The sequence below is a fragment of the Lontra canadensis genome, unplaced genomic scaffold (genome assembly GCF_010015895.1).
Source record: "Lontra canadensis isolate GAN:19392208 unplaced genomic scaffold, GSC_riverotter_1.0 scaffold56, whole genome shotgun sequence".
NCBI lineage: Eukaryota > Metazoa > Chordata > Mammalia > Carnivora > Mustelidae > Lontra > Lontra canadensis.
Genome location: NW_022631050.1, coordinates 8,779,387 through 8,806,590, shown reverse-complemented (window position 1 = coordinate 8,806,590; position 27,204 = coordinate 8,779,387). Strand labels below are relative to the sequence as shown.

Below are 27,204 nucleotides of genomic sequence, written 5' to 3'. Positions count from 1 at the left end.
GATTTCATCAGGAACAGTGAGAGACCTTCCTGAAAGTCCAGGCAGATGGAGGTAGGTCCCCTGGGGGGGTAGCATGGTCCTGGATTCTTGCCCGGGATTCAGGAAATGCCTGGGCTAGTCCCCGATCTGACACTAACTCCTGAATGAAAAAAATCTTAGAGTACTCTCTCCACTGCAAATAAGATCATGACCCCTGGGCATAGCAAAGAAGCAGTCTGCTCCCTGAAGGGCCCTACAGTTCTTGCGTTTAGGCTTTCAGACACCTTCTCCCAATTCCTTTAGGAAAAGGGATTAGCGTATTGGGCAGGGAGGGCAAGGTGTATCTTTCTGCTTGTGCTGACTCCCTTCCAGAATGCCATCCCAGCATCTACATCAGTCTCCCTGCAGAGGTTCCAGTGGCCATGGGGCCTGAGCAGGACTCCCTGCTCGGGACACAGCCCCTTGATTGGCTGACCACGGGTGCTCAGGTAGAGACGGACCCTGTGCTCCTGTCCGCAAGCACCCGGCGGAGCTCCTCACCCGGAGTCACAAGTTCACAGAATGCCACGGTGCGGTGACTCTCTGGAGACTCACCTAATCCATAGCTATTGAGAGCATAGTTTTCCAAACACTTTCTCCCAGTTTCCTTCAAACAAATCCTCTCCTAGGCCCGATATAAGAAACAGAAGAGTGGCTAGCAGGTCGAAGGTGGCTCTGAGGCTCATTCGGCTCACTGGTCCTCCTCCTTCACCCTGAAGGTCCTACCTTAGAGGATTTACGTCCTGGGTATTGCTTTAGTCCCCTCTGCACAGAAGCAGAGGCTGGAGCTCAGAATTCAGGCACAAGACTAGTACTCTGGCCTCGGAACCCCTGATCCCAGAAGCCTTCCACATGCAGTTGAAACCCGTTCCCTTTTTCTTCTGGCCCCCTCCCCTTTTCCCCCCAGAATATGTACCTCTCCTGGCTGTGACTGAGAGCAGGAAGAAAGCAGCCACATGCCATGTCATTCCCGGAGTAGTCGACATCCCTCTCCAAAATTCCGTTTTCTCATCTGTTCCATGAGGGGGTGACATGAGATGATCCCTTAAGTCCCTTAAATTCCTGGGCTCTAATCCTCCTCCTCCTGCCAGAACTGTCCAGATGACCCCACCAAACCCTCATTAGCCTAGTGAGGATAATGTCAGAAACCGGTAATAATATGTTACAGCCTCCACTTCTCTGAGTTCTGTGGCCCATAAGCATTCCAGTAAGAGCCTACCGTCTGCTGGGGTTGCCTTAGTGACACGTCATTCAAAGAAACGTGTAAACACACCGTACCACCACTGTCCTTTCCCAAGCAACTTTAAATATCACTGATTTCCATTTGATGGGCTAGTAGCCCCTATTTTGATGCTTTTCCACTCTGTAGCTGAGCTCCCCTGGCAGGCAAAGGAGTAGATTTAAAGCACCCTCCAGCTCACAGGGTCCCTTTCTGGCCCATCGGGGTGACAGTGATGGAACAGCTGACTCAGTACTACAGTAGCTTGAGGAAGAGCAGGACCCTGGAGCTGAGGTCCGGATGCTGTCATTTTATGAAAATTCCTCTTCGGCCTGATTTCCCGCAGTCTTCAGTCTTCGAGGCATGTGCACATCTGCACAACAGCATCTGCTTCCTGGGAATGTGGCTGCAATGTGTGGATTCCTGCATGCATAGATGAGGCATACAAGTTACAGTCGTTGAATGCTGCAGGCGAGAGGCAGAGCACGGGCGCTGGCTGGGGAGTCAGAAGGGCTGGCTTCTTGGGGTCATTCTCCACTAATGAGCTTTGGGTGGGTGAATATTTCTGGAGATGACTCTGCTTCCTCCTCTCTCAAATATAGGAAGTTGAAACCGCCAGTCTCCAAAGACACCTTAGCCCTGATATTCTGTGCATCTAGGACCTCAGAAATCACCATCACGACTGAAGCCTAGGGAAGGATAGTTCATTGGCCAAGGCCACACTGGGACCAGAGTTTATATCTCAAGACTTGCAGTCTTTTCTTCTTTAAAAAAAAAAAAAATAAAAAAAATAAAGGACAGTGAAGTCCCATCATGTGGGGGCTTAGGTTTTTAACATAATGTAAATGTAATAAGTATAATGTAAGGCAAACATTGCCTATAGTCAAACTTAGACAATCTCTTCCATATAATAGAGCACTCTTTTGGTACACCCGGAAGGGCATTTTTCCCTAGGAATATAACAAATTATTTCCTTTGGTCGGGCATCAGATGAGGTGGTGACTTGTGACTAGAAAGGGGCCCCAGAGCAACAGTCACAGAAAGACCTACTGAGGAGGCAAAACCACCAAGGGAATCCCATAGCCACACAGACCCTCTCGTCAAGTTCACTTCACAATGTCTGCTCAATGGATAAAGAGATAATAAGAACCTGCATTTGGCTTTTATTCTCTCTTCTTCTCACTGAGTACACACAGCTCCCCTGGCATCTGTTAGCTGCTCATGTGAAGTCACACCACTTTCTCCTGTCAAGCCTCTGTCCTTGACCTACTCAACATTTCCTCCATTCTTCCCAATGTTCGCGCCTTTGTTCCAATTCTTAGCGCTCTCTCCTAGTCTATTGCAATCCTCTCCTAAATGTCTACCAGCTGTCCATCCGTCCCCATCCAGTCCACCCTCTAGAGGCACGTGTCCAGAGAAATCTTCTTAAAGCATTTCTCTGATTGCGACACTCTCAAATCCTTCAGTGGCTCCCTGCTGTCTGTGGAATGAAGCCCAAGAATCCCAGTGAGAACCTACTAGAAGCTGGACACTGCACTAAAGACAGGGCCCACGAACATGAGTGAGACAGTACCTGCCCTCAAGAAATTTACGATTTCATAGTGTGTCACGAGACAAATACCTAATTAATAAATTAAAGCTGTGTAAAGTAACACAAAGGGTGGGGAGTTAGTCATTCCTGTGTTCAGGAAAGGCTTTGGATGTTGAGATAAATCTTGAAGGGTAAATAGGAGTTCACAGTGCAATTCCCTAAGCTTCTCTATCTCCCTAAGCATCAGCTTTGTCATTAGTACAAAAAAAAAAAAAAAAAAAAAAGAAGAAGGGGAAGAAGAAGCTCATCATGAAATCGTATTTTCCTCACAGGTCATGAGGATTTATTTGATTTTTTAAAAAGATTTTATGTATTTATTTATTTATTTATTTGACACAGAAAGAGAGAGCACAAGCAGGGGAAGTGGCAGGCAGAGGGAGAAGCAGACTTCCCGCTGAACAGGAAGCCCAACTTGGGGTTCGATCCCAGAACCCAGGGATCAGGATCTGAGCCGAAGGCAGACGCTTAACTGACTGAGCCCCCCAGGTGCCCCTGTGGGAGGATTTAAATAAAATGCTGGCTTTAAGTGGAATTCCTACTGCAAGAGGCAAGCTTGCCCAATGGTTCCCAGATCAAGCTTTAGAGCTAATCAGACCTGGGGTAGGTCCTGCCTCTACCTCTTACTATAAAATGAGGATAAGGGGCACCTGGGTGGCTCAGTGGGTTACGCCGCTGCCTTCAGCTCGGGTCATGATCCTGGGATCATGGGGTCATGATCCTGGGGTCATGGTCCTGGGATCGAGTCCCTCATCAGGCTCTCAGCTCAGCAGGGAGCCTGCTTCCCTCTCCCTCTTTCTCTGCCTGCCTCTCTGCCTACTTGTGATCTCTGTCTGTCAAATAAATAAATAAAATCTTTAAAAAAAATAAAATGAGGATAATAATAATAATAATGCCTATCCCGTGGACTAGTCAGACAAATGTTTTCATGACATATGTCCAGCACATATGTAATTCCCTCAGCAATACTGTTGGAGTGGTAGTGATGGCAGTGGTGTGAGTGAGAGAATAGCTGCTTGCTGTCACCGGGTGCTCAGTGAACACCGTCTTTTTCATCTGCTCTGAGTGTACCACTAACTGGCCCTTGCTCGTGTCACTCACTGTTTTCAGGCAATTTATGGAAAAATACTTTGAAAGGACCGATCAGATGCAAGAGGTTATTTCCCCTGTGTGTTTACCTTGTAGTAACAAACATTAATAACATTTCTAATTTATTGCCACACTTGATTCTCGTAGAATAGGAGGAGTGGGGATGATTACATTTCATTTACAGCAAAAGAAACAGCACAGGGGTGGCCCGGGTGGCTTAGTCAGTTAAGCAACCGACTCTCCATCTCAGCTCAGGTCTTGATCTCAAGTTGGTGAGTTCAAGTCCTGCATAAGGCATGGAGCTTATTGAGAAGAAAAGAAAAGAAAAGAAAAGAAGAAAAGAAAAGAAAAGAAAAGAAAAGAAAAGAAAAGAAAAGAAAAGAAAAGAAAAGAAAAGAGGAAAGAAAAGGAAAGGAAAGGAAAGGAAAGGAAAGAAAAAAGAAAAGAAAAGAAAAGAAGAAAAGAAAAGAAAAGAAGAGAAAAGAAGAGAAAAGAAAAGAAAAGAAAAGAGAAAAGAAAAGAAAAGGAAAGGAAAGGGAAGCAGCATAGAGAACCTGAGTGGATTTGTCTAGTCTCCACAGTTCTCAAGCCCTGGTCTGCTTACTCCCAAGTCGTAATTTTAGCTCTTCACTTAGTCCTTCTCTGTTAGAACAGGTTTGTCCTGGAAGAGATCTTGGTCTGTTTCCTGGCTATATATTATTCCTAAGGCAACACTGCCTATCAGGGTAATTTAGTAGAATTTATAAAACAGAAGGTCCTTCAGGGTCCTTCTGTTGTCTATATTTTGTTAAAGAACTCTCTCTTTTATCCTCACTTTGAGAGGAAATATATTTTACAAAAATAACAAGAAATGGAGAGTGCACTGTGAGGGTTGAGAGTGCTTGATTTATCTGTTGGTGGCACTCAAGCCCTAACAGTAAGCTCCAGCTCATTCTATCAGTCCGTTGGCACTGGGAGCTCAGGGTAGGGAGCATAGTCTTGCAGCAGAGCAGGAAAAGGCCTATGTCTCCGGGCATGGAGCATAAGGAAGGGGCTCAGGTCTAGAAATCGGTTGCTATTCCTGCTAAGATGCTGGAAAAATGAGCTCCCGGCTCTGGGCCTCAGTTTCCCCAACTGCCCAGGGAGGAAAGTAGACTTGCTGGCCTCTCCAAGCCCTTCCAGTTCTGATGGCCTATAACTCCCCGCCCAGTGCTCCCTTCCCCAGGCCTCATTGGGTCAGTCTGTTTCCTGCTCTGTTATTGAGAGATAAGTCCATCCCAGGGCCCTGCTCCAAGATTGACTTCCCTGACCCCCAGGCTCCTAACTTCTGTGCAGTGCTCTGTGTTTACTCAGAACATGCCCTCGACCTTCAGGCTGTGGCTGACCCCAGCGACTGCAGCAGCTCTGCTAATTCTCTGGGGGTAGACAGGCGGCCTTTGCCCCTGAAGGAAACGAGAAAAGGAAAGATGTTTCTCAAGAATTTTGGATGTAGTCCCTAGGGGGATTCTTCCCCTCCTGAGATAGCGGGTTCTGATTCTAGGCTCATGGAAATGAGGAAGTGGAAATGAGCTTCAGAAAAGTGTGACCAAAGCTCATTTTAGGCAGGAAGTGCAAACAGCACAGGCTCTGGGTGATGGAAAACAGAAGGAAGGTCCCAGCGCTGGGGCAGAACACACGGGTGAGCTCAATGAGTGTGAAGTGGGAGTTTGTTTTTTTGCTTGTTTGGTTGGTTGGTTGGTTGTTTTTTGTTTTTTTGTTTGTTTGTTTTTTAGATAGAGACAGCTTGTTTGGCTGATCACTAGGGTCACCAGCCCCGGGGTCCCAGTGCACCTGGTGTGCAAATCTTCATGCTTATGTGGACACAGGCTGCTCTCTGACTGACCTCGGTAAAAACCAGAGCTTGAATTTCCTTTGGTGTGCTCGTAAGGGAAAAGGCAAAGAATGGGAGGTATTGGTTTTTTCATTTATTCAGCATTTATTGGATGCCTACTATTGACTGGAGCTTAGAGTACAGCAGTAATTAAAACATACAGAAATTCCTTCTTATATGTTTATGTTGCACTGGGGGAAACATAATAAACACTAAACACAATCCACAGAGAACGTAAACAGTGAGAAGTAAGGTGGTAGCCAAAGAAATTCAAAAGAGCAGAGTAAAGAGGGACTGTGTGAGGAGAGGTGAAGGCTGTGATTTAAATATGTTAGTTAGGGTAGTCCTCATTGACAGGGTGACATTTGAGCAAAGACTTGAAGAAGTTGAGGAAGTTAGCCATGTGGCTTTCTGGGGAAAACCCTTCCAACCAGAGGGAACAGCCAGTGCAAAGGCCCCGAGGTGGGCAAGTGGCTGGTGTGTGTGAAGAGCCGCAAGTGTGAAGAGCCGGCAGTGTGACTGGAGCAGGGGGGGACGAGGACGAGAAGTGCAGATAGGGAGCAGGAAGGAGGACCAGATGACCACTGGGGGTGGGAGATAAGACCCCTGCTCAGTCGCGACAGGCGATGAATGACAGACTTTACAAGCTCTTTCCATGCCATGTTCCATGACCTCTTGACTCTCAGAGCCCGATATTATATACTGTGCCCCACAGATGGTGGGGGGCTTACAAATGACTAACAATTGGCTCTGGCCTGGGGAGGAGATAGGGTGCACAGTAACACACCCCTCACCATTCAGACATGCTAGACGGTCATTACCTCGAGCCAGAGATAATAGCCAAATGCTAAAAATAGGAGGGGATGAGTTTTGTATAATTTGTCTTTAGTGCGATTTAATGAATTGCAACTTTATGAACCCCAATTTCGAATAATGGCTGTGTTTAACAGCAGAAGTTGACAGTTTGTGCTTATAAACTGGGACGAGCTAGCGTCGGCATACTACTGCCTGCAGAGGTCCAAGTGACAAGTGACCCGTGAGCGATGAGGGGCAGAGCGGGAACCAGACACCAGGTCATCTGGTCCTTATTCCGGCACTCTGTGAGGGTTTCCACGTGAAGATCTGAGGATGTTCATTTGGGCTGGGGCCGAACAGGGTCCTTGGTGGCGGTGGCGGCAGGGGAACACGCCAGCTCGCACATTCCTGGGAACTCTGCCTGGCAACACTGGCCTGGGGCAGGTCCCCTCACTGCCCTCAGCTCTTACTCAATCACTGCTTTCAGCCCGTCCCGACTGTGACATACCTTGAGCCAGGCTGCCTCAGCTGCCGAAGAACACAACACGGCTGTGTTTTCTTGTCTTTGGACTGTTCTCCAGCGCTCAACAGTCTGAGGCCCAGCCTCCTAGTCCCTGAGGGGATTTGCATGTGAATGAGCTTGGCTCCGAAGTCCCAGAAGGCACGGGGTGGGGAGTCTTTCACAAGCCAGGGAGAGTGAATCCTTCCTGGCCCTCCTGCCCGGCCAGTTCCCAGACTCTCCCGCCCACCCCCTCTCAGTCCCGCTCCCCTGGGACGGTGGGCACTGCCAGTTTCCCACCTGCGGGACGCCCGCTTCCCAGGCTCTCAGAGACCCCTCCCTGTCAGCCCTCTTTTTCTCCCCTTGCTCCTGCTGCCTGGAGACCATCCCCTTTTCTGTCCAGACCCCTCCCTGCCAAAGGGCCGTCCTTCCCGGGAGCAGTGGGAGTCTTGGACTCCAAGGACCTACCGGCCCCATGGCTCAGGCCCCACACTGTTAATGGTGTCCAGCATTTGCATGGACACAATAGCTTTTTAGGGCCTCATCCCAGCTCTGTTAGGAGCTTTTTACTCTGATTAACACGTAAATAAGAACACTGTACTGGGACTATCATACACCTGGGCCCTGAGCTGGTTCTGCCATTAACCGTGCCTTGTGACTTTGAGCCAATCACTTCACTTCACAGAGTCTCACTTAGCCCATCTAGGACAGAAAAGAGCCTTGTTAGCCTTGTTAGCCTTTCATATCCTTTCTATCTCTGAACTTCTATGGTTCTCTGATTCCAGTTACTGGGCCAGGGCTAGAAGTCGGACCATCAGGATTTTGTCTCAGGTCTGCCACTCCTAGGCTGTGTTTCCTTGGGGACTCACGTCACCTGTCTGGGCCCAGAATCACAATGTCTGCCTGAAATGCATTCATTGCAAGACTGCCATCAGAAGCAAATGTAATAAAGAAGGTGAACATACCTGTCTGCTGGAAAGTTCCACACAGAGGAGGGAGATGACTACTACTAGGATTACTGTTATTATTAGTAGCCTTACAGCAAAATGACTTGGCCCAAATCGAAGCATCAACCTCCAGCCCCTCTCACATGAGGTCATCTTGAGTCTTGGACCCACCATCTGTGCTATTTTTACTTCTGTGGCTTTTAAGAGCTTCTGGAATGCAGTATACAACATGCACGTGCACACACATATCTCCTTTTTCCCCTCGTCCCAGCCTCTCATTTGGAATCCAGTAACTTTAATTTGTTCCTTCTCATAATCTTTAACTGAAATCTGGGCAAGTCAGTAACCTAGCAAGATTGGGCTGTGGAGCCCTGGGCCAGTCCCTGGAGATGACAGACTTAGCAGGAGGGTGACCCCCAGAGCACATAGCACTCCCTTGTGAGTCGTAAGTCCTGGGCCCAGGGCTATGAATGAATCACTGGCCTAAATAAATTCCCACATCTAGAGCAATCTTTTGAAATACAGGGAAGTGAGGAGATTCCTGGACTTATATTCTCTTGTGGGATAGAAGCTTTTAGAGATCCCTCCCATTCCTCTGTGAAATCAGTATCAGGTGTCCCCCACCTCCCAGGATTGCCAAGAGGCTCCTCAGAGGGCCAAAGGAACCCAAGACAAATGCCACCTCCCAAATGCAGTGGCCAGACTGTGACAGCTCTCGAGTTCCCTTTCCACCATCAGCCTGGACTCTCGGGTCCTCATAGGACAGGAAGTCTGTGCTGAAGACTTCAGTGAGATTAGGAATGAAGGAGTGGAACCCGGAAACCAGAGGGGATCCGGGGACAGTTCCAGTCTCTCGTTCTTCTTCACACTGGAGAATTATCCTTGCTCACCTAGCAGGGGGTCAGCTTGATGACCAAATCTCAGCCGTCGTGCTCTTCTCACTGAGGTACTGAGTGCTGTCTAGATCCCAGGGGCCCTTCTAAGTTTCACAAGTATTAGTTCATGTCGTGTTCACAACAGTCCTATGATATTAACACTATTGCTGTCCCTGTGTCACAGATGAGAAAACCTACATCCAGAGTGTATCCATGTCCTAGGGCTGCCATCGCATAGTACCACAAATGAGGCGCCTTATAACAGGAATGTATTTGGTCACAATGCTGGAGGCTGAAGTCTCATTTCAAAGTGTCAGCAGGGCTGTGCCCTGAAGGCTCGGAAGGCTCTAGGGAAGAACCCTTCCTTGCCCCTTCTAGCTTTCTGGTGGTTGTTTACAATTTTTAGCACTCCCCAGTGTGTATGCATGTCTTCAATTTCTGCCTCTCCCTACACTTGGCTTTGCATGTGTCCCTGTGAACAAATGTCCCTCTCATAAGGACACCAGTCACTGGATTAGGGTCCCCCTAATGGTCCAGCCAGCATGATGTCATCTTACCTCGATTACATCTGTAAGGACCTATTTCCAGATAAGATGGAGTCAACTCCAAGGGTTAAGCCTGGACTATATCCTTCAGAGAGGGGGGACACAATTCAACCTACAACACAGAGAGTTTCAGTGATTTTCCCAGCATCTAACAATTGGTGAAGACTCATGTAAGACTCATAATACGATGAAGTCTCTCATGATCCAGTCTCAGTAAGGGGTTTTCAGTAAACAGAAAACTTTAAAAATTCAAAGCAATTCATAATTCAACTCACTCTCTTGAGAAACCAAAACAGAGCAGAGATGTTCTTACCACAAAGTCTTAAATGCCCAATCCCTCCCACCTCCATCTCTTTCTCTCTCTCTCTTTCTCCTTCCTCTTCTTTCCTACAAACTCTTCATGAACTCCACACTAAGGGACTCTTCTGTCTCTCTTCACCCATTCATTTTCACCCCACCCACTGACCCCCTCCTTGGACTTCATGATCATAAAGACCGTTTCCTGACAGGAGGCCCTCTTTTCCATGCATTGCTGTATGTGAATGTTAGTTATTCTGAATTTCTTGATTGTTTTATCAGAATTTCATTTTTCATCGTATAAATTTGTGGAAATAATGCAGAGATCGTCATGTCTTTTTCAGCTCTGTTGGGACCCAGGGGCTAGAAGAAATGTTAGGTAGTGACAGAGTGAAGAGGAGTCCCATACCAGAGACTCTGGTGGATATGAGAGACAGAGGGCCCGCAAACCGGCACTGAGCTTCCAAGCTGGGTTAGCTGTCCCTCCTGTGTGCCCCCTGTTTGTTGACCTAAACTAATCATTGACAGAAGCTAGAGGGAAGTAGTTGTGGGTCCAGGTGTCTTTTTAAAATGCTTTTAAAATATAAAAACAGAGAAAAAAGAAAGATCTGTAGTTCAACTAGCCATTCAACTGTTAGTTCAACTAACAGTTTGCTCTGATTCTTCTTCTTTTTATTTCAAAGCATACCTTCTACATAGTTGTGATTTCACCATGTATATGGCTTTTTTTCCCTTTTTGCTTAATATAATCTACTAATAAAGCTTCCAGATCTTTGTAAATTCTCCATTAATGTGATAAATAATGGCTGCCTAATATTTACTAAATCGAGGTGAATTTAACTGTTTCCCCTCCCCAGCATGGAATATTTACATTGTTTCTGAATTTCTATCATTATACATGACTGCTCTACATATCTTTGTTCACGAAAATTTTTCCCACACTTGGAATGTCTTCCCCTAAGTTATTTTCCTAGATAGGGGGCCAAGAGAGAAATTTCCAAGTCAAGGATAATTCAAACAGCCTGATCCATCTTAGAAGTTAGTGAGGGTCTCATCTTTGCAATCAATCATGAAAAGGTTGCTTGGTTTTTTGATAAGGGTGTGGTAGAAAAGAAGTTAGACTAAGTAACTCTCAAGGCCTGAAGAACCCACAAGATTGAAATTCTCCAAGTGTCCGTTCAGAATCTCAGTCTTTCCCTTTGTCGCAAATTGTTTCTTCACTCCATAGCATAACTATTGTTGTGTGACAAACCACTCTAGAACTCGGTAGCTGAAACAACATCCATTTTATTTGCTCAGGTCCTCTGGTCAGAAGTTTGGGCTAGGCTTAGCAGGATGGTCCTTTGGCTAGATTTGCGAAAGGCCATTCCAGTAGAGGCTTGACTGAGGCTGGAAGGTCCAAGATGGCCTCACTCACCTATCTGGCGGTTGGTGGTAGCTGTCAGCTGGTTGGTCTAGAGACCTCAATTGGGATGATTCGTCTCTGCCCTATGTGACCTTCACTTCTCCAGTAGGCCTGGCAGGGCTTCCTCACATGGAGGCCCCAGGGCTATATTCCACATGGGAAAGGGCTACAAGACCCCCTGATGCCTGAAAGGCTACAGGGCCCCTTGGAAGCAGCACCCCATCTCCACATACCACATGCCTTTTGTCAAAGCAAGTCACAAGGCTTGCACACTTAAGACCTACTTCTTCTTGAAGTACCTTGTCACATACAGCTAGAAACACATACTGACACTTTCAACATTGCCTAGAGATCTCCTAAGCAGAGCCACAAGCTTAGTGTGTACGATTTTTCTACCTTCTATGTTGCCACGTGCAAGTTGTGTCAAACATTTCACCACTACATGACTCAGGTCGCCTTTGCAAGCTTCCTGTAGCAGTTTGTCCCTGCTTTTTCAGCCTCTACTTCCTGCCAATCCAAAACCCAAGCCACGGGTCCTAATTGTTTGTTACAATAGTACCGGACTTCTGATTCCAGTAACTGTACTAGCCAGAGATCCGTGAGGAAAAGCAGAGCATCTGTGAGCAATGTGAGGTAATGGCTATTTTGGGTATCAGAAATCACGTGACTAGAGGAGGCGCTGTGGCAGTGAAGGGTGGGGCTGGGTCATTGGAGGACCATAGTCACTAATCAGCTCCTGAAGCCCTGGCATGGGGGGAGATGTTGGCATCTGCTGGGGAATGTGAGAATTCAAGACCATCTAAGGAGCCAAAGTGGGCCTGTGAAGGGGGGCCAGCAGGGAGGGTTCTGTGAGCAGTTGTTGGCTTTGAGCAGCTCCTACCTCAGTGGGTCCACGTACAAGCATCTGGTGATAGGTCTAGGTCACTGCTGGTCATTAGAGCAGCAGTTTCCACCAGTGATGGATGCAGAGTGGAGGAGAGTGAGGACAAGCTGGAACCTATTGGGCACATCTACATCTGTCCATCTCTGTGTGTGATCACAAAACAACCTTCAGACAGTAAGGACCATTGTGTCCTAACTCATGCAAGTGTCTCCTTTGGCCAACTCTACTCCAGAACTATACAGGAAAGGAGATTCTGGGGAATGTAGTTTCCAGATTAACTAAATTGACAGCAGGACAATCCAAGACACTCCATGACTATCTGACTACATTAATTCTGAGAAGTTCTTCAAAGGCCCAGAGAAGATAGATGTCAGAGAAGCTCCAGGATATAGCCTGGGGACACTGACAAGCAAAGCCTTGAGGTTTCTGGGTCTGTAGTACAGCCTTTGTTTGTTTGCCTCAAGCCTTGAAGGAGAAGGAGGTTATTGGTTAGGGAATTAGGATGCTGCAGTTATTGGCCTGAAGTCACTACTCGGTAGATAATGACCTGGCCTGATTCGTTTAAATCATGTGACTTTCAAGGCTTCCCATTATAAAATGAGAACAGGGGCACCTGGGTGGCTCAGTTGGTTAAGCGTCTGCTTTCAGCTCAGGTCATGGTCCCAGGGTCCTGGGATGGAGCCCCACATTGGGCTTCCTGCTCAGTGGGGAGATTGCTTCTCCCTCTACCCCTCTCCCCATTTGTTCTCTCTCTGGCTCGCTCTCTCTCTGTCAAATAAATAAAATCTTTCAAAAAATAAAATACAAAGGTAAAATAAAATGAGAACCATCATTCCTGAGCTACCTTTTCCATGCATTGCTCCAAGGACTGGTAGATAGCTGTCAGTGTATCTGTTCAACTCTGATGAAATGACTTTACAGACATGTGGAGAGCAGCCGCAGCTATCCTCCCACAGAAATTGGGCCAACGTGTCTGCTGCCCTGCCTTAGTTTTGCCAAGGTTTGTGCGGTTTATACAGGTGGAAATTCATAGAAAACAGACTCTGGCTTCTTCTCCTTAGATCCTTCTTCCCAGCTCCCTGTCCTCAACAGAACCCCTTTCCTATGGCAGGTGGTAGTGGGGAGGAAGGGACAGTTGAGACCACTACCTCTGGGATTTCACTATTCCCTCAGCATGAGAGCTACTGCCTGCCCTCCACCTACTATTTCCATCTCCTTGAGTCCTATTCATCTTTCAGGCCTCAGCTCAAAGAACATTCTCTTCTTCCTAAATGTTTTATGATTTCCTTCAGCTCAATGTCATTTTTTCCCCTTCTTTGACTCCCTGGGGCTTCCTATCTTTCACTGCAATAACTATGACCTGACAATTCCCTAACATATACCCACTTGAGCATTTATATTATTCTCCTACTAAATTTCACTTTCCTCAAGGCAGGGGACTTGCTCTTTAAGCTCATGCAACAAATAAATAATTTTTGGCATCCTCCACACTATAGTCCAGACAGAATTTAGTATATAAATACTTTTTGAATTGAGTTGAAAGAACACAAATTGAGGACATGCATCCATGTGTTGGCACCCTAAATGACAATAGCCTGAAAGGATATGGTTGCCATAATAAGAAATAGAAAAATGAAGAAGAGTCTGTGATCCCCAGCCAGATGGTTCTCTATTATGAATTTCATGTCTTCATTTGATAAGGTACTTCTCTCCATCATGTTAATATGATGACCCTAGAAATGGGACAGTCCAAACAGAAGCAAGGGTTCAATCTTCTGCTTGTAATCGAGGTAAATGATTTCTGTAGAATTTTATAATTCATAACAGGGGCTACAAATATTAACCAAGGTCAGTGACCCCCCCACCCCTGTCTGGGTTATGGTAGGAGCTGTCACTGAGCCACATCCTCTCTAGGAGACAGTCCACGCACCCAACATAAAGTTTGAAGAGGCCCTTGAGCCAGAAAAGTTGTTTTGGCAAAGTGCCTATGTCTTTTGTCATGTACTCTCTGGGTTGGTGGGTTCCTTTCTTCAGGGTCAGAAGAGTTCCAACAGCAAAACTGATATCAGGAAATGCTTGTGGTTATCTCTCTACTCCTGAGCAAGTCACTGGCCGTCTTTGGACCTCAGTTTCCTCTGGAGGGGGCTTGAAATAACTTTTAAAGGTCCCTCTTTCCCAGCTCTGATATTCTAAGACTCTATTCTGAGCTGTAGGCTGGATTCCTAAGCTTCCAGAGCTTTTTCTTCCCTGATCCTAAAGGTAGTGATGGCTCAGATTTTCCATAGGCCTCAGCCAGAACATGCTTACCTGTTCTCTGCAATAGTGTGGCTCTGCATGTGATGACTGTTTATCTGCCATCATGAAAATGTCCTTTATCCTGCAAGTTACAAGAGAGTTTATTATCACAGATCTTCATTAGGTCTCCCCTGATCCATGTTATCTCTGGTTGGTACTACAGAGAGTAGCTACATGGAAAATGTCCACTCTACAGAAACTTTGGGGATATCAAAATACAGAAAGGAAGCTGTCGAGTCTGGAAGTGTTAATGCTCAAGGCATCACTATTCATTAAGTAGCTGACTTGGTATTACATGGTTCTAGATCACGAAGAAGTTCAAGTCCATCGAGTTCTTCAAAAGAAAGCAATCAGTGTGTTGAAACTCCTGCTCACTATCTTCTAGTTGGCCTATTGAATGTACGGGTATGATGACTTGTTAGAATACCAGTACGTCAGATTGGAAGAGGACATATAGCTCAGCTAGTTCAAACCCCTGCTCTACCAGGTGGATAGCTGAGAACTAGAAAACAGGCGGTCATGGAACAGTTTATGGTAGGTAGTCAGGAACAGGCCCAGGACCTCCAACTGCCAGGTCTATCTACGTTATACTACTCCAAAATAGAAGTCACCAAGACAGTGGTCTCCCCTTCATGCCTATTTTAAGCCTTCACTCTAAACCTACTTAGTCTTATTTTTATTAAGTTCTAATAAGAGCAGCTTAACTAATTTCTATTTTACAACATATTTCAGTTAACAAACTGATCTAAAAAAAAGACACAAAATAAAACACTACATAAGGGAGACAGAAGAATTGCAAAGGCATTATGGTCTGGGGTTGTTCCATGCAGGGCAGGTAACATGACACAACACAATATCCCCAAGGTGGTTGACATTCACAATAATGTCCCTGGATCACCAAAAAAGGTTAGCATGTTTCACCTAAGAAAGCAGGGATTTGTATAAAGCACTTTGAAAGGGGGGCCTGGGTGGCTCAGTTGGTTAAATACCTGCCTTCAACTCAGGTCATGATCCCGGGGTCCTGGGATCAAGTCCCACATCTGGCACTTGTGCAGTGGAGAGTCTGCTTCTCCCTCTCCCTCTGCTGCTTCCCCCCTCTCGTATTCTCTCCTCTCTTGCTCACTCTCTCTCTCAAATAAATAAATCATTTTTTGAAAAAATAAAGCACTTTAAAAAGCATTACATCAAATAATAATAATAATAATAATAATAATAATAAATTAATTATAGTCAGGTAAAACTTCAGCTATTTGGAAAACTCAGATAACCAAAATAATAAACCAGCCATGGTGGTCGAAGAAGTGACTGTGTGCAGATAGGTACAGTCTACAGTAATAAGGCTGGTGTGAGTTTGGCCAGTATCTGCAGAGAAGAGAAATAAACAGCAAAGCCATGATCTCATCTTCTGTTTACACTTCAGTTCCCAAAGTTAGTGATTAATTGTCCTTGTGCTTTGTTGCCAAGGCAAATTGTTTTTCTTTAAAACTCCCACTTATCTTAAATAAATAAATCATTAGTTTCAAAACAGAAGTGTCAAATGTCAAGATACTTCTGACATACTAAGCTAATGAACAAAACAGTGAATGCATTAGAAGCTACTAGAGATAGGCAGAGCCATTGAGAACTTTCCTTTAATGACTTTGAAAGGCAGCAGAATCATTCTAGCTAAGAGATTTTCTCATGCATCTTGGCTAAAATGTTAATCTAGAGGTTGCAAACACAAACACAACCTCTAAAGAAGCCAGTTAGTGTAAATGATGCAGTGGTAGGTAGACCAAGTATGCATACATAGTCAAATACATATACCAACCAGCTACCATATCGTGCTTCCCAAACCAAACTCACACAATGTCAGCTTATGCAACCAGTTCAGGATCTGTACTTGGGTCTCTGAATTTACACAGGGCCTCCGGCTCTTCCAAATTCTTTCAGCAAATAGGTCATTTTTGCCTCTGAGTCTTAACACAAACACAACCATTTCAGAGAAGATTCCAGTCATTCCTGAATTATGAAGACCACCTATAAAATATAGTTCTAGTTACACAATCTCCCTTTTCAGACATTTTCGTGTCTTTCCTTTACTCACAGAAGGAAGAGTCACACAGCGTTATTATGGTATTCAAGCTCGGTCATCTTTTTTTTTTTTTTTAAGATTTATTTATTTATCTGAGAGAGAGCATAAGCAGCTCAGTCATAATCTCATTTCAACCTATTCTGCAATGTGCTTCTCCTTCTATAATCCCCACAGACTCCCTGGCTTCTCATTGTTCTCAGAACAGCCCTCAAATTTTAGTTCTTGACAACAAACATTTGTTGGGTAACTGCTATGCCCCAGGTCTCCCTCCACCTCCACCTCCAGGCACTGAAAACACATGTGCAAAGAAAACAGTGTCCGCTCTCCTGCAGTTTCCATTCTGATGGGATCTTTCATCTCCTTCTGAAGTGCGTGTTTCCAGTGCTTGTGTTCCCGCTGAAGCCCTTGTCGCACTGTATAATAGCCCTGTGTGTGCGTTTCTGTCCCTCTGAACCCTGTCTCCACATGCACAGCTCCCATGCTTTGCTCGCAGGCAGGCACCCACTGAATGCTCAGTGACTGACCTGCAGTTCTTCTCTCTTCTTTGGAAATGTGGTCAGTTTCTGTGGCATATGGAATCTACCCGTGAGGTTATCTAACTCTTTCTGAATTCTAAATATTGAGTTATTTTCAATAAATAAGCCATTTTGCTGTCTATAGGAATGACAGATGTCAAGCCGCTTCAGATGGACTTATACAAGTGAATGAAGCACTGACTAAACAGGCACATAGACTTAACCCATACTGAGTGATTCCTCAAGTCCCAGAGTCTTGCATCCCCTTTCTCGGGGTTTCTCAGCCTGCCTGCTGTACTCATGGGAAGGCTCTCCCTCTTTTCTCCTGGAGACCAGCAGGGAAGTTAATTCGGGAAGCTACTTATCTTGTTCCCTCTCTCTTTGACCCCAAAGGTAGAAACGGAAGAGCAGGTGCTGGCAACGTTCTGTGGCCAGGAGACTACAGACACAGAGCAGACCCCTGGCCAGGAAGTCGTGTTCTCCCCTGGCTCCTTCATGTCCATCACCTTCCGGTCAGATTTCTCCAATGAGGAGCGATTCACAGGCTTTGATGCCCACTACATGGCCGTGGGTAAGTTGGAGAGGTGGATGGCTCATCCCCAGGTCTCCCTTTCTCTCTAAAAACTAAAAGTACCATAAGCTCTCTTCTTCACAAGGAACACATACATACTCACCATGGAGATTCTGCCATTAATGTCTTATTGCATTTGCTCTATCACATATCTACCCATTTATCTTCTATCTATCCATCAATTCATCTTTTTTGGTGCATTTCAAAGTAAATTGCAGACAGCAGTACACTTTTTCCTAAATACTTTAGCATGCAAATCATTTTGGTGAAGAGCAATACCTAGCTACAATTTTCTTTCTTTGAATGTAAAATTTTTATTCAGTGAAATGTACAAGCCTAAGCACACTTGTTGATTTTTGAGAAATTTATTTGTATGTGACCCAAACCCCTGATAAGATATTGAACTTTACCATTGACCTAGAAAAATTCACTTACATTCCTTCCCAATCACATTCTGCTCCCATCTCCCTTAGAGGCAACAACTGTTCCAATTTTTTTTCCAACATAGATTAGTGTTGCCTCTTCTGAAACTTCATATAAATGAACATACACAAAATATATTCTGGAAGTGAGGATTCTTTTACTCAGGATAAAGTTTCTGAGGTTCGGTCACGTTGCAACACATTGATAATTCGTTCCTTTCCTGGCAGAGCAATTTTCCATTGTATGAATATTCTACAAACTGTTTATCCATTCTTCCACTGATGGACACCTGCACTCTATCCATTCTTTTGGCTCTCATTACATAGGTTCTCATTAAAGAGGTTTCCTGTACTAGCCTTTTTCTGGACATATGTTTTCACTTGTATTGGGTAAATATCTAGGAGTAGTATTATTGGGTCATAGGGAAGGACTATATATTAATTTTACAAGAAATTGCTAGACCTTTCCCAAAGGATTTTTGTACCATTTTATATTCCTTCACCAATGTATCAGGGTTTGATGTTGTCGATTTTTCAATTTTTAAAATTTAAAATTCTGGCGGGATATGTGGTGGTACCTCATTATGGTTTTGACTTATATTTCCCTGGTGATTAATGATGTCAACCATTTTTTCATGTGCCTTTTGGCCATTCCTGTATCTGTTGGGGAATAATATACCATTAAATCCTTAAATCGGGTTGAGAACATACGTTTTAATGTTTACATTTCCACTGCTGAGGGAAGTAATGTAGAGAGAGAGGCGCAGCATGGACTAGATGTGAAGAGTGAGCTCTGGAGCCAGCCTCCCTGGCTGTGAATGTTGACTCCACCACTTACCATCTCTGTGACGTGGAGTAAGTTCTTTAAAGGCCCCAAGTCTCTGTTTCATCATCTGTGGAATGTGAATGGTAAGAGGGTAACAGTCCTGCTTGCTATTACCACAAGCATTAAAGGGTACTGGCACCACGAGGACTCAGCTTGCCTGGCCTTGAACCTGGCTCTCTGCCATCTTGGGTAAGTTGCCTTGTGCTGCTCTGAGTTCCAGTTTCCTCATTTGTAAAGGGAAGCAATGGCTACTTCTGGGCTTTATGTGAAGCTAGCACAGGGAGTGGCCCATACAACGTGCTCTGTAGATGGTGGCTGTTGTCTTCATCCTCACACATGGATTGATTGCCCTGCAGATGTGGACGAGTGCACTGAGCGGGAGGACGAGGAGCTGTCCTGTGACCACTATTGTCATAACTACATCGGCGGCTACTACTGCTCCTGCCGCTTTGGCTACCTCCTCCACACAGACAACAGGACCTGCCGAGGTGGGGCCCAGGGATCACACTACATATCACCATTCTGTGCCATGTTTTCCAATAAGATTAGAGGAGGCTCTGAGGAGGGACAGATACAGAGTAGGAACAATTAGAAATGAAGCCAGAGAGCTCTGCCTCAGATACCACATGGACAAAGAAGCTGAAATGCCCACCAGCTGGGAAGTCTGGGTTCAGGTTCCCAAAGGACCACATTTGAGAAGCCCTAACCTCTAGGCCCTCTTTCTTCCTCAGCAGCAGGAATTTATGCTCTCCTACTGTAGGTAACAAGCCTGACCAAGTTATGGGACAATCTGGGTTTCCTGGTCCCCTTGCTCTGAGCCATGAGCTTGGCCTCACCCAGCAATTCCTTTTCCTCCTCACTCCCATGGCCTCCCAAGTTCCTCTGTGATCAAAAGAACCTCAGTCCAAAGGAAAGATGTGGGAAGAGAGAGGCAAAGAGAGACAGCAAGAAAATGCCCCATTCCTTCTCTCTTCATCTTCCTGTCTAGTCAACATGCCCACCCAGCTGTTGCGTCCAGGCAGGGCAGCAATGGAGAAATGGACAAATATAAGGCTTCAGCCACTTTCCCTGAGGGCCTCCCTGGCTAGTGGGGTCACTGCCACAGAAGAAAATGGGGAAATGTAATCAGTGCTGTAAAAGAAATGTGGGCTCAGCACAATCTTACCTGAGTCTACACTGCATAGCGAGCAGACATGTCCCAGAGATGGTGACCGTTGGCAGAGAAGGAAGACGATGGAAAAGGAGGGTGCTTCAGGCAGAGAGAAGAGCTTCTGCAAAAATTCAGAGTCCTGATAGAATGTGGCATGTCTGGGGCATTGACAGCAGATTAGTATGGATGGTTACAGGGTAAGGTTCTGTGTTTTAGGAGGGTCTCATGGAAACCAAGTGGGGGATCATTGGAGGAGAGCAAAACTGGAAGCAAGACTTCCTTTCCTTCCTCCTTCAAAAGCTTTCCTTGCTTCTAGGGGAAAACAAAACAAAACAAAACAAAACCCATGTGACTCATCATTATAAAGCAGGCACATACAGGAGGTTTCTTCAAGAGGGCTGTATTTTCTCTGCTTTTCATTCTGGAGGTGTTTATTGAGTATCTACTACATGCAAAGTACAGTGAGGGCTGAGAATGAGTAGAGCTTCTCAATCTTTGTTTTCAGTTTCTCCTCTGCCTCCAGGAGACTTTTTAAACATTATCTTCCTAATTTCCTCTAGCCGTGAAATCTTAATACCACAGGTAATACTATATATGTGTTTATGTACTCTGTCCATCTGTGTATTATGAATAAAAAGAGTAATCCTTCCAAAAAACCCCAAACAATTTTAGCCTCCATGGGGGCGATGTCACGCCCCAGAGAGTTCTTGGGGTAGGAAATGAAAAAAGATGAGGATTCAAGAGGATTCAAGATTCTCTTAACGATGCTCTGCAGCTCAAAGCTATAGGACTTCAGGTTAACCGTGCCCCCTCTCTGAGCCAGTTTTCTCACTTGCAAATGAGCACAATAAATAGGGGCTTAGAAAGGATTGACATCCCATATTTAAGATGGGTCAGCCCAAGGAGAAAGTTTTGGTGGCCAATAAAGGGCCTTTGCAGGGCTAAGCCATGGCCATGATCCCAGGACACTGGGTCCTTTGTTACAGCTACAGTGGGGAACAAAGCAGAATCCCTGAGCTCAGGGAACTTACAATTTAGTGGGGGCAAGAAAATCCACCAGCAAATATACTGCATAATGTCAGGTAGTAGTCAGCAGCAAGAGGAGAAACAGCAAGGTTAGACACCAAAGAGTGAGGGTATGTGTGAGGGTCCTGTGTTGGATGAGGGATCAGGAAGACTTTGAACAGAGAATGGAGTTCTGGGCTGAGGGGAGAAGAAGAAAAGAAGGTCCAGTTGATTTCCCCTCCCACTCTGTCTCAAAACCTTTCCATCTCAGACCTCTCCTTTCCCCTCACCAATACCAGAGAATCTGATGAGAAGGCTTTCACACTTACTGCCTTTGAGCCTTGACTCTGAAAATTACTAGGTGTGTGATCTTGGATAAATTAATTCTACCCATCAATAAAATAGGGATAGTGATGCCTTCCCTGATTGCCTTTCAGGACCAGTGGGAAAAATGTAGTAACAGATGAGAAAGGGGTTGCTGTGGGCTTGGTTTTGGTGTGCCACTTTGCTCTGGTATGTTCCCACAGTGGAGTGCAGTGACAACCTCTTTACCCAGAGGACCGGCGTGATCACCAGCCCTGACTTCCCCAACCCTTATCCTAAGAGCTCAGAATGCTTCTACACGATAGAGCTAGAGGAGGGTTTCATGGTCAGCCTGCAGTTTGAGGACATTTTCGACATTGAGGATCATCCTGAGGTGTCCTGCCCCTATGACTACATCAAGGTAAGCCTACAATGGACGCTTGCCCTGGGGATGCTGGTAAATCTTGGCTGAATTGGGAAAATTGATATCCTTGGCCCTTTATCTTCTCCCAGGATAGCGGACCAAGCTGCTTGCTTCCCAAAAGGTCATTATTTAAAATAGCATCTACCAGCTTAATCGGATCCAGCCTAGGGATCTTCCCTGATTGAATGCTAACTTCTTGGTTAAAAGAATCCCTTTTGCCAAGTTATATGACATCATCATGAAGTAACACGAGAGGTGAAGGTCATGGGGACCATCTTAGAATCCTGCCTACCACACACAATAGCCCAGGAGCTATGCTGTAAGCCTTCTCCAGGCACTTAATTTCATGGGGCTTCACTTTTCCCCCCATCCACAATAAGGGTGATAAGATAGAGATATCGCCCAGGATTGTAGAAGTCACCAGATGAGGGCTTGGGAGTCCTGATTTCTGGAGAAGGAAAGAAAAAGAGTTAGAGACACAGGAGGAACCTGGGCTGGGAGTCCAAAAATCCAGATCAGCTAATAGTGCCTACTTCCTTCTCTCCATTCCCCACTGACTGCACCCAGGCCAAACCCCATCATCTCTGTTGCAAAGCTTCCAGCTGGTTTTCTTGTTTCCACCCTTGCCCTACATTGTCTGCTCTCCACGGCATCGGCATCGAGGCTGAGCTTTATAAAAGCCAGATTAAATCGGGATTGTTCTTGGAAGTAAATGTAAATTCCTCAACACCATGTGGTGTTTGCCTGCCTTTCCTACTTCATGCTATGGTACTCCCTCTGCTTCAGCCACTCTGGCTTCCTTTCTGTTCTTAATACTTGCTGGGCCCTTTCCCACCTTTGATCTTAACCTTTACATATGCTGTTTTCTCCGCCTGGAAAGTATTTTCCCCTCTTCCTTATGTCTTAAATCCAACCAAAGAAGCCATCTGTGACCACCTATTTGAAGTTTTATTACAAAAATAAGTAAAGTTTAATCTAATATATAAATAATAAATTAGGTTACACAGATTTTACCACATAAATTATAAATATATAGGATATATTTATATTATATGTATATATCATCCTGATTATTTTTTATAATTTGTGCCACCACATGTAATTATTTTGCTTGTCATTTATTGTTAGTCCCACTCCCCCATCCCTGCCATCCTTGACTAGACTGCAGATTCTGTGAGAGCAGAGTCCCTTTCTATCCTATGCCCCTGGACAGGGCTCTGTCCCTTTCTGATCCTGGAATGTTCATCTCTGAGAAGAGAGTTATTAGCCTGCCTCATCCACTACCAAGATTGTTGTAATCTGTAAATTAGAGAGTGGAGATGGAACTCTTTGGTGAATGGTGATGCCCACTAAAAACACACTAGGGGTTCATATGGAGGCTTCCAGAAAACCAGGGTGCAGTATAGAGATGGTCCCAGCAGCTGCTACCACTGCTCAGATGTAACCCTTTTTCTCCATCTTGCTCCTCATAGATTAAAGCTGGTCCAAATGTTTTTGGGCCCTTCTGTGGAGAGAGAGCTCCAGAACCCATCAATACCCAGAGCCACAGCGTCCAGATCCTGTTTCGCAGTGACAACTCAGGGGAGAACCGGGGCTGGAGGCTCTCATACAGGGCGACAGGTAACACGGCCTTTCTCTCTGTGGGTCATGCTTGGTCACTGTGCTCAGCCCTCATGGGGCAGTGGCTGAGAGATAAGGGGTACAGGCTTGGGACTCCCCTGGGGTTGTGCAGGACCCCCAGCTCTGCTACAGAGGAGTGTGGAACCAGCTACATTCTCTCACCTGACTCAGTTTCCCATCCATAAAATGGGGACAAGAGAAGCAATAATGGTGGGTTTAGACTAGACATAGCTTTCAAACTTACTACACTTCAGAATCACATAAGCAGATTTAAAAAAACAACAAACAAACAAAACCCCACCTTGTTTCCTAAACTCTTCTCTTTCACACTGATTCATTGGGCCTGGAGAGAACCATCCAAGTTCAGCTCTCTCCAAGGCTGGGGCAGGGATTTGAATGTGGGCCCATAGCTCGTAATGTTTCATCATGGCGGTTTGACTCCTGTGGCCACAGACTGGTAGCACCCACAGGCAACATTCCCCAGTACTCCAAGGCAGCCTGTCCTGGCCCAAACTCTGGGAGAGCCATTTGCCCCAGCAGTCTGCAGTAAGCTGAGGAAGAAGAGGGTGCTGTGTGTGGCTAATCCAGCTCATAGATCTGATATCCTGATCTTTCCTGCATTATCACACACCGGTGTCCAATTCTAGGGAGAGTTTGTCCAGGAAAAATTGTCAGGGGCAAACTCAGGCCTGGGAATCCTGTCCAATGTAGCCTTTGGAAGGGAAAGCTCAGAGGCATATGGTCACAGTCTCTCTAACACTTTGAAGAATGGTCTTGGGGATAAAAAGCAATTAGAGTCATCCTGAGCAGCCCAAGAGGACAAATTCTGCCCTGTGAGAGCAAATTACAAGGGGACAGATTTTAGTTGAATAGAAAAATACTGTTCCTTTGATTAGAGTCTAGTAAGAAAGGTAAAGGTTTGCTAGGTATTGAGTTCCCTGTCACTGTAGGAATACAAAAAGATGTTTGGTGTCTACTATAGAAGATGTTATAAAGGCAGCCTCAGACAAGGGTTGCACTCAGTGACACCTAATATCCTGCTCAACCCTGAGTCATGACGAAATCGTTTGGCCAACCACCTCATTTTACAGAAGAGGAACTAGAGGTCCAAGTTGGAAAGTCACCTGCTCAAGCTTCCAGAATAACTCTTCAGGGCCTAGAAGGTGCAGGCCCACAGCACCCAGTTCTATGGGTTTCTCCTGCACCACACCTTGCACCCCAGGGGCCAGCTGCCTGTGGCAGAATTTTCCCTGTTTTCTCACCCACTGTCCTTTCATTGCTCTCACCAGGGAATGAGTGCCCAGAGCCACAGCCTCCTGTCCATGGGAAAATCGAGCCCCTACAAACCACGTATTCCTTCAAAGACCAGGTGCTCATCAGCTGTGACACAGGCTACAAAGTGCTGAAGGTACAGGGTCCTGCTGGGGGAGGAAGAGCCACCAGGCCTGAGAAATGCTCCAGGGCCTCCCAAGGCCGATGGGCTTCCAGAGCTTGTCATGGTCCCACCACAGGATTCCCTAACTTCCCCCATAAACCTCCAACGTGTTCCAGAAATTCCAGTCCTTTGAAAATCCAAAGCATGCATCCCAGATTTTCACCTCTGGAAATGGCACAGAAGTCTTCTATCAGAGCTTGGGCTGATTTGAATATCAAAAAATCAAGATCCATTCATCCCTACAATCAGGACAGACAACATTAACAAAGTTCATCAATCAGGCCTACTGGGGGAGACCGGGACAGGAAGGAGAGATTTTAGAGGCGGCAGACAGATAGTGCTCACTATCCTAGGAATCACCTGGCTGACTTAAAAATAATATGAAATGATCTCACAGGCCCCTCACTTGAGATGAATTAAAGCAGAATCCCTGGGTAAGTGTCGGTGATTGGTTTTTTGTTATGTTACCCAGGTGAGACTGGTGTGAGCCAAGCTAGAGGAAGGTTCTCAAGGAATGAGTCTCCACGTAGGGTCGCCACCACAGCATCACATCACTTATTAGAAATCCAAGTCATGCTCTCCAAGCCAGGCCCACTGAATCAGAAACTCTGGGGGCCAGGGGGTGGGGGGGTGCAGTGGTCTGTGCAAAAGATAGTGATGTCTACTATGTTTGAGAGCCACAGCTCTAGAACGGAGTCAGAGGTACAGTGTTCCCCTTTCAGAGAGTTGTCCAAGCCCTTTCTTCCACACAGTCCTTGCCCCCTCTCCAGAGTAGGAACGGGGACCATGAATTCAGCATCGATCTATTTCCTATAGTCGACCTTGCCCTTGGAGGACCGTGGTTAGAAAATCTCTGTCAAGGACAACTGGCTTTGGAATTTGAGCTGGTTATACTGGTAAACAACCTCCTTCTTGCCACATCTTCTTCATGTTTTTTCCTAGGATAATGTGGAGATGGATACATTCCAGATCGAGTGTCTGAAGGATGGGACATGGAGTAACAGGATCCCAACCTGTAAAAGTAAGAAAACAAAATTAGTCTGTGATAAAGATAACGAGCTCCCCAGCACTGATGGGTTCTAACCAGAGTCCACACAAAGGTGAAAACCTAACAGGTGCTCTCAAAGAAGGTTGGGGGCAGGAATTCAGCAAACACATAAGTGCTAGACCAAAAGGCTATTGTTTCTCTGGGCAATAAGATATCAAGATTCTGAAGGAACCTTCTTGTTGGTCCCAGTTTACTTCCTAAATACTAATTTCACCTCTGCCTACAGACAGGTTGCCAAACTTGCTAAAGGAGTAGCTTGTCCCCAGGTTTGAAATGAGCTCTGACCATTGCTAATTAAGGAAACTATTTCAGCACCAGTGCCCAGAGCTCAATGACCTTGCCAGTCTCCGTGTGGCCATCAGCCATACCCACTAAGGTTTCTGGAACAGCTCATGATTTAGGGCCTGTCAGGAAAGGCTGTGAGGTTAGTGCAGAGGGTCTGTGTAAAGCAGGGGACACAGCTCTGTATTGGCTCTTGAGACCCAGAGTTCTTGCAGTGGCTCTGCTCCTCACCCACCTTGCAACCATGGACAAGATCCTTTGCCTCAAATTAAAATAAAAAGTTGAACTAGCCTTAATACTCTAGAACATATTGGGGGCATTTCTCAAATACTGCTCACTTAGTGAGCATTGTAAAAATATACCAGCCGTCACGCTGTCCCCTTATCCAAGTAGTTCTAGTTCAAGACTTGTAAAGACTTTTACAAGTTTTAGAAAACTCATTACAGCAGGACTAAGGAAGGGAGGTGTGGTTATAGGAAGGGAAGGAAGAGAAGGACAAAGGGGAGGATTGGCTTTAGGCCAGAGAGGGGAGAAGTCAAGTGTTAGGGTTGGTCCCGCCCGGACGCATTTCATGACTGCACATATACTGTGGTGTTTTTGTCCCTTCTTCTGAAAGGCTCAAATTCCCTAGGCAGGCAGAACCACTTGTGCAGCCTCCGTGGGACACTGTCGGGGTGAACTCTCTTGAGGCAAATCCCAGGCAGAATGTTTGAGAATATGCTTGCCTTTAAAATTTTTTTAACAAGATGATGTGGCTGGAGTCAGAGCACAATGTGGGAAAGGGGGGTATATTATGACTTCAACAATCATTTTCTGGGTGCCTCTAGGGAATTCAGATAGAAAAGACAAGGTTCAGAAACTGAGGAACTCAAATGCCAGAAGACACATCCCCCACCTCGTCCAACACGTGGCTCAAATGTAGTGCTATGACTGAGTTCTGTGGGAAGCACTGTGCAGGGCAAAGCAAGGGGGCATTCTGAAGGAGGAAGGAAAAGAGAATGTGGTGTGTAGAGGGTAGGGTAGTTTTAAAGTCAGGAAGTTCTAGATCAAATCCAGACTCAACCAGTTGAATGTCCCCAAGCCATGCACTCAGACTTTTGGCCTCAGTTTCCTGCATTCTTGATTATTCAAAGGACCAGTTGATTTAATGTATATATCATACCTGTGGGACCAACCGGGAATAAATGAAAGCCCCATAAAAATGTCTTTCTCCCCCCTACCCCGC

The 27,204-nt window shown here is 45.7% G+C and overlaps 1 protein-coding gene across 3 annotated transcripts in view; it reads left to right on the top strand.

The window, feature by feature from the left end:
- Positions 1-27,204, top strand: part of MASP1 (mannan binding lectin serine peptidase 1) — a 65,274-nt gene that overhangs the window by 11,233 nt on the left and 26,837 nt on the right. For all 3 annotated transcript variants that reach the window (XM_032875613.1, XM_032875612.1, XM_032875614.1), the window contains exons 3-8: positions 17,287-17,464; positions 19,069-19,200; positions 21,395-21,591; positions 23,067-23,214; positions 24,504-24,622; positions 25,592-25,670. In XM_032875613.1, coding sequence (XP_032731504.1) covers positions 17,287-17,464; positions 19,069-19,200; positions 21,395-21,591; positions 23,067-23,214; positions 24,504-24,622; positions 25,592-25,670 — 853 coding nt within the window. The remainder of the gene's footprint in view (positions 1-17,286; positions 17,465-19,068; positions 19,201-21,394; positions 21,592-23,066; positions 23,215-24,503; positions 24,623-25,591; positions 25,671-27,204) is intronic.